The sequence below is a fragment of the Micropterus dolomieu genome, linkage group LG13, assembly GCF_021292245.1.
Source record: "Micropterus dolomieu isolate WLL.071019.BEF.003 ecotype Adirondacks linkage group LG13, ASM2129224v1, whole genome shotgun sequence".
NCBI lineage: Eukaryota > Metazoa > Chordata > Actinopteri > Centrarchiformes > Centrarchidae > Micropterus > Micropterus dolomieu.
The window spans coordinates 731,776-739,988 of NC_060162.1; the positions used below are offsets into that span (position 1 = coordinate 731,776).

Below are 8,213 nucleotides of genomic sequence, written 5' to 3' on the forward strand. Positions count from 1 at the left end.
CCTGTCTCTGAGACTGTTTCTGTGAAATCATGTGACCACAGGGCGTCCACCCTCTCTGCTGATACAAACTGATCTCTGCTACCTGTCTCTGAGACTGTTTCTGTGAAATCATGTGACCACAGGGCGTCCACCCTCTCTGCTGATACAGTATATAAACTGATCTCTGCTCTGTCTCAGCATCAGAGATCTCTGTGAAGCCAACAGGTAAGAACACTTTAAAACAGCAATCATAAAAACCTTTAAAATAACTAGGTATTAGGTCAAGAATATTTTTTGTTTGTCTCGCAATACTTGTCTTCTTCCATTCCTTCTGACCCAGGGCTGTCTGTCTCCACTCAGCGGCTCCCAGTTAGGATCAGATTATTAAACTTTACTTTGTGTCGGGCATTACCTTTGCTGATATATTACTGCTGAATATGCATGGCTATTCACACCAGACCGGGCACCACGGCGGGTGCTGGGATAGCAGCCAAGCTTGGAGTTAAAGCTGTTAACATAAGTAGATGTGAGGTAGTTTTGAAACTTCAGCAGCAGAGCTTTATGTTGGTTAAAACATGAAATTGCCATTTCATGCGAGGGCTGGGCACGTTAACATGTTATTATTGTGTTAACACATTCATTAATTAACGCCGACATATTTTATCTTACATTAACGCAGTTTTTATTATTATTTTGAAAGTCCGTTGCTCACTGGCTCTGAATACACATCCAGTCAAACCATGGGTCACAGGAGGGGGCAAATCACCCACCCAAACAAGCAGTGGAGGGAGGCTTCAGCAGACTACGTTGTCATCTTTTTTCCATATTTTCCCAATGTTGCTTTAACATTACCTGGTCTGTGTTTGTAAAATATCCACCGCGACTTGTAACGTCATTTCAAGGTTTTAACCGATTTCTGTGCGAGTGTGAACCACACAAGACGACCGCTACAAATTAAAAGTGCACAATACACTCAATTTTACGCATTACAATGCGATTAATCACAAGAGAATCATGCTATTAATGGCATTTAAAAATCTTAATCGTTGCCCAGCACTAACTGAGATACACAGGGTTTAACTGCTGAAGTGTTGATGGGGCAGCATGAAAACACAGAAGATCTCAATAGTCAAGGACGGACATGAAGAAGACAGACAACCTTTAGTTAGCCATGGTGGAGCCAGATTGGGAAGATTTATGTTATTTATGTGCAGGTAAACATCAATGGACAAAGGATAGACCACTGTACCAAGACTGAGGTTCAACACAAGCTTTTCATATTTCTTATCTCTAAGCAAGGGGTGATTTCTTGGACTTTTACATAAACCAGAACTCCGTCTCCCTTACTTCTTTGATCACATGTAAAAATGTCGGAATGTAATTACTTGGGATCAGATGAGAAAGTCACATTTCATCCAGGGACGTCTTTCTTTCAGTTATGCTCCAGTATCTACTGACAGCTGCTGATAACAGCAGCACAGCTGACAGGAGGTCACTGACTTGTTTTTGTTTCATCCAGAGAACCAATAAGCTGCTGCAACCTCAAGCTCCTGTCAAGCTGTTACCATGGCAACGTGAGTAAAACTAAGTTTTTACAACACAGTAGACATATGTAATGGATGAAGTTGACACAAAGTGAAGGATAGTTTGCATTTAATTTACAGCCAAGTAATGTACATCTGGTCAGGTCCTGCATATACCATGGCTGCTCTCCAGCAAAATACCATGTTAGAATTATTATGTTAGAAATACATACAGCATACATTCAGGTGTCTCAACTACTAAGACTTGCTTATTGTGTTGTTATTACGACCAGTAACACAATATACAGTGTTTGTTATTTAAATGAACTGGTCTCATGTGTCACCATAAACAATCTCAGCATAACTCGTAAATCTACCAGTGGCAAAGCCCAAAGGATGCTAGGCTTGATTTATGCTCTGCATAGGATCTACGTGTGTAGCTACGGCGTAGGCTACGCACATAGCCAGGCATCTATACTTGTGCATCCGTCTGTCCGTCAATCTGCAATTACAAACCCAAACACTAGTTGGCGGTAGCGTACAGCGTCCACTGTTTTGACTTTTGCCGGCCAAGCAGGCTAACTTCTGGTTTAGCGCGCCGCTAACATGAATGGGGGTAAAATTTTAAACGTACAGCAGGTGTAGCTTTTTAAAATGTTATCAACAGAATGGATCACATTCTGATAGTGAAACGAGTCATTTCGCTCGGGTTGTGACAGTCAAATATATTGGCCGCTAGTAAAAGTTACTTCATAGTACAGGCACTTCCTGTCAGTTCGGAGGCATTGCGAGGCTACCCAGCCGACCAATGACAGTACTTACGGTCTGCGTCGCCTCGACATCTAGTTACATTTTTGAGGAGGTGCACATCAGGCTATGGCCTAGGTGACGGCGTAGGGTACGGGACCAGGCAGAGGCTTTGCCGTTGATTCGACGCAGAAGTATAAATTACACTTAAGACTGCATGGACTGGTGGCATGGAAAAGCCTCACTGTTACAGGCCCAGTACCGTATCTCTGAGACAGATCATCTATAACTACCAGCTCATCAATGATAAATATATGTATATATATATAGCGGTTGTCTTATGTGGTTTTTACTCGCACAGACTTACTTCGGTGAAAACTGAAATGAACTTAGAAGTCGCGGTGGATATTTTACAGGCACAGTCCAGTAATGTTTAAGCAGCATTGAACGCACAGAGTGCAGAGAGGTCCGGTTAGACTTTCAAAATAAAACTAGTGAATAACGTTTTGAAATGGAACGTTACTTGCATTCCATATGCAAACGAATAAAAAAACCTCAATATTGTGAAGGTCCAGTTTCTGGTCAAGCTGCTCGTCTTCTTACCTTAGACTGTAGCCCACATAAAAAATATGGACCTTAACGCAGCGCTATTTTGAGCCTCAGCGCATCCAGTAATCTCCCTGCAGTGTTCGCTCACTTTAGCACCAGACCACACCGAGGATGAACAGAGAGAGGCGGCTAAGATGCAGTTGGAAAAACAGCATCACATGGGCCTGGAAGTCCAGTCTTAAGTGTAAAAAACTATCACTCAGGATTTTTGAATGCCATCATTTGCTATTTCTCTCCCCTACACTACTTCTCACAGCCTAGGTTGTTAAGTTAGCTAAAGTGCTACACTGTGTTAAATATTCTACACCTGTCTTTAGCATTCAAAAACTATGCTACAGGGCTTTCACCAGTACGTTCAACTATGACGCTGAGGGGCTCCCAAGTGCGCCATAAAGTGACAACAAGGGGTCTTGACCATTGGTCCATATGTGAGGACTTGGGAGTGAGAACGAGTTGGGTTGTAGATGGTTCATTTTATATCAACAGTTGCACAGTTTATGCAGCAATAGTCTCTTGTGTTGTTGATGTGTTTTTTTATGAATGAATGGCTGAAAGGCATTTTGTAATATATATAATATGTTCTTTATCACTTTATGTTGTGTCCACGTGGTGGTATTTTTGTTTCCCTCAGAGAAATTAATAAACAATCAATTAGACTGATTAAAAAATTAGATTAGAGATTAGATAAGATCCTTTGGAGGCAAAGCAATTAAAGAATGTAGTTTTATTTAAAGGACATTTTCACCTATCAGTCAAAGAGTTCCCCCCATCTCTGGCTCACAAAGGGAACTGCCTGCCTCTCCCCAAATAGATTTTTTATAACCCCTGAAAATGCCACGTCCTAAAAAATGGCAGACAAACTGCGCAGCAGCTTAACTCATTGTTAGGTAAAAAAAGAACAGCTTTATCCGTCGTCCCTTATAAGATAATGTTTTGGCAACTCTCAGAGCTCTTTCCTGTTATTCACAACTCTGGATTCCTGCCTGGAACATTCACTCATGACCGTACACACTTCCCAGATTGTTTTGCTTATCTGTGATCTTTCAACAGCAGCAGTGGAATTTCCTTTTGTAACAAAACAGTTTAATTTTCACTTGTGGCTAGTCTGATGTCCCCAAACAAGAATGTAATTACTAAACTAATTTTTAGACTATAAGAAAGCTTTTTTATGTATGTTAATAATGTTTTTTTTGCTGGCAATTCTCCCACATCAGTTTCCTTCTATATCATTTGTATAGTCCTCACTTTAGATGAGCTCACACAAAGTACTTAACTACCTGAATTAATCATGAAATACATTAACAAATGTTAGAGAAGATCTATTGCCTTTAATTTTATTTGTAAATGCTTAACAAGGTCACGCAAAATACTTTACCAACCATCAGTAACTACCAGAATTAATAATGAATTGCAGTATTAAGTATTATAAGATATCTATGAACACGCACTACTAGACCATTTCTAAATAATTACATGTCATGTCAAGTTAGCAGTTGATCAGCAGACCATCCAAGTAACCCTTTGCTGGTCCCATCACAGCAGATCTCTGGTAGAGTTTTGATGAGGAGTTCAGAGAAACGGTACCAGGCCTGTAACGGTGAGGCTCCAGTAACATTAGCTTGCATCCTTTGGGCTTTGCCACTGGTAGATTTACGAGTTATGCTGAGATTGTTTATGTTCTTTCTCAGGAAAGTATAAAAAAAACAGGCAGTTATGTAATAATTTTCTTACTCTTTCCAAATGATCTTATGAACCTTTAACAACTCATATATAAATGGTTTGTCATTAAAATAATACTTAATTTATAAATAGTTAACTGATCATGTATAAAGTATGAAAATACAATTATTAAGCACATTACAGATGTAATAATGTATGAACAATGCTTTATAAATGATGAATTCCGTATTTACTAATACTTAACTAATGCTTTATAGTGTGTAGTTATTAAAAAGTGCTAGTTGTAGCTAGTAGTTTTTGAGCTCATGTCTTTACTTTTCTACAGGAACACTAACATCTCATCCAAATATGGCCACATCACCTGCAAAGTTCTGAAACATTCGGGATCTCCTACTGTCTACCAGCTGACACCAAAAGAAGATAAGATAGTAAATCTAAGAAGAAGAACTCTTGGGAAAAGAAATTTGAACAAGATAAACAAAACCATCTTGCTTGTGGGGGAAACAGGAGCAGGAAAATCTACTCTGATCAACACTCTGGTCAACTACGCCATGGGAGTGAAGTGGGAGGACGATGTCTGGTTTAAGATCGTAGAGGAGGAGAAGAGAAGTCAGTCACAGAGTCAGACATCAGATGTGATCGTGTACCAGGTCTTTGGTTTTGAAGGTGAAACTCTGCCCTACTCTCTGACCATCATCGATACTCCTGGATATGGAAGCACCAGAGGAACTGAACAAGATGTTATTGTTGGTCAAAGATTATTAGACTTGTTCCGCTCAAAAGATGGAGTTCATGAGGTTAATGCAGTGGGTCTGGTGCTGAAAGCAACTGAGAATCGACTGAGTGACCGACAGACATACATCTTTGATTCAGTGGCGTCTCTGTTTGGAAAAGACATGGAGAAGAACATTGTTGCTCTCATCACACACTCAAACGGAAGAACTCCTAAAAATGTTCTGAAAGCTCTCGAAGATGCAAATATTAAATGTGCCAGAAATGAAAAGAATCAGCCTGTTTACTTCCTGTTTGATAACTGCCAGGATGAAGGCAGGACAGACGACATAGAAGACCTTCAACATGCAGATAAAATAACAACCAGAGGAATGAGTCAGTTCACAGAGTTTCTGGACAGAAGTGTTCCTCAAAAGCTGGAGACAACTGTGCAGGTTCTGAACGAGCGAATCAGACTGACAGCCTGCATCCATACCCTGCAAGAGAGATTTAAGTTCACTGAACAAAAACAGAAAGAAATCCAACCGATTCAGGAAGCTCTGAAGAAACATGAAGAAGAGATGAAGAGAAATGAAGAATTCACTGTAGAAGTTGATGAGGTCTACAAAGACAAAGAAAGAATTGAAGGTGGGATGTGGGGGTTGTTTTTTTATGAAGGAGCTGTCTGCTGTACAGTCTGTGAGGAGAACTGTCACTATCCTGGATGCACTGTGTCCTGGTATCCTGAACACTGTGAGGTCATGAAAGGTGGTCGCTGCACTTCATGTACCAGGAAGTGTCCTGTATCAGATCATGTGAAAGAAAAGTGGATCTATGTGACCAAGACAAGGAAAGTTCAGAAGACCCTGAAAGACATGAAAGAGAAGTATGAAAGAGGTAAAGCAGGATGTGAGGAGACAACAAGCCTTTTGGATAATCTTCAAAAAGAGATTAATAGACTTGAAGCTGAAAAGGAAAAGTGTCTGGATGAGGCCTACCAGCATGTTGTCGAACTGGATCAGATCGCCCTTAATGTTGATTCACTGTCCACTTATGTCCACTTGGACTTCCTGATTGAGAAGATGAATGAGAAAGGAGACACAGAGAAGGTCCAGAAACTGGAAGAGATGAAAAGTCGAGTCAGTAAAGTTGTCCAGATTGGGAAGAAGTATGCTGGTGATAATTTTTCCAAATTGTTTAAAAGAAAGAATGATGACAAGAAGGGCACCGAGGTCTAGACTCCTTATTAATCATGTTCACATTAAACAAGGAAGTAGTGTGTCCTTTCTTTAGCAGGGTGGACAGTTTCTCACCTCATAAAACGGAGTGGAGGTTAAGCTGATGGAGAGATATAATAGATGCTATCATTATCTAACACTGCGACTCCACTGTCAACAGATTTTGAAAAGCACAACACATTCAACATTTAGTCTGGTATTTACAGTTCATCTGGTGTGTGGTTCAAACTGATGATAACGTAGGAAACAAAATGTTAAAAGTCACACAAGTGTTCTATTAATTCCATCTGGTGAGAGGTTTACCAAAACGGAATCAGTCATCAACTTTCTTGCTTCTTTAAATATGTTCAAAGTTTTGTTTTTGACCAGTTGACTTTGATCCAGTGTGTTTCTGTTTCTCCTCAATTTAATGTTTTGTGGAGATCAATCATTTACATATTGTCTGTTAAAGCATGTATTGAATCTATGTCCGTTAAAAATCTATTTAGATTCAGCATTCAACTTTTCTTAATAATTTAAAACCACGTACCATCAAAGATTTAACTGAGAACTGCATTTTTATTGAGCTGGAAAGCTGGAAAGTTTTGAGCTTCTCAGTCTGGAGTTCCCTAACTTGTACTATGTTCACTGCAGCTCTGATTAAAAACTATGACGTTTATCAGTTTCACTTATTGAGCTTTATTGTTTTCAAGTTGTTTCTGGTGTTTCTCTGAACTCTGAAGCCTGAACAGAATCCTTTTTGGTTCAGCTTGTAACATATAAATAAACATTTCAACTTATTATTGATGGCAAGTTCGACTCTTTTAAAAGACTCGAGTCACCAAATCTCGTTCATTAAAATGAACTAATCTTTTTTTGAGTCATTTGGTTCATTTGAACTAGGCTGGTTATTGTGGCGCTGCAGCCCTCTAGTGGGCGATTAAAAAACAGCGCCGTTCTCAAACACAGAGGGCTGCCTGGCTTGCTTTATTTGACAAAGTATAATGCACAAATTCACCTCTTCATTACTGTATATCATCATTATATCAACCCCCCTGGGCCCACAACCAAATTCAAACCATGTAGAAAACCACAGAAATAAATAAACCTGAATAAATCCTTCCATTTTCACAATCTTTCCTGAGTATACAACCAGACCAGCCACAAAAAGGGCTATGTATATAATTTCTATCATTATCTCTAAAGTGCTCATTCATACAGCAGCCTAAAGTCCCTATCCATGAGTAAAATATTAATATCAGGTTTGCAGTAAATATACTGAAGTAATAAGCTTGATACACTATATGAATAAACACACCCTTATTAAAATTCAGCCAATTTAATAATAATCTGGATCGAGCCACCAAGTTCTTAAAGAACTCCAGCACAGAGAGAGGAACAGAGAAATATTAACACATTATATAAAGCAGCAGTTTGGCAGGTCTGGACGCAGAATGGGCCACATCAGGTCCTGATTCTGCAGACAGAGAAACACACATGAGCACATCGCTCTCAAACACTGCAGGTTGTTCACCAGTCAGGAGCTGTGAAACAACAGCACGGATCTGTTGGGAAATAAAAAGTAAAAGTTATGTTGCGTTCTCTGGCGGACCTGGATCAGCTGTTAGCTGTAAACACACCACAGGGCTAACGCTAACGCTGCTATGTGGCTGTGTTTTAATGTTTTAATGACCGGGTCTGTTTGTTTTGGAGAGGAGACGACCTCGGAGGTAATTCGGCTCCAGGT

The 8,213-nt window shown here is 39.8% G+C and overlaps 1 protein-coding gene across 1 annotated transcript; it reads left to right on the forward strand.

The window, feature by feature from the left end:
• Positions 1-75: 75 nt before the first annotated feature.
• Positions 76-7,145, forward strand: LOC123982023. The gene is made up of 3 exons (XM_046067345.1): positions 76-204; positions 1,499-1,553; positions 4,864-7,145. The coding sequence occupies exons 2-3, from the start codon at positions 1,546-1,548 to the stop codon at positions 6,485-6,487; spliced, it is 1,632 nt and encodes a 543-aa protein (XP_045923301.1). The 5' UTR covers positions 76-204; positions 1,499-1,545; the 3' UTR covers positions 6,488-7,145.
• The last annotated feature ends 1,068 nt before the right edge of the window (positions 7,146-8,213 follow it).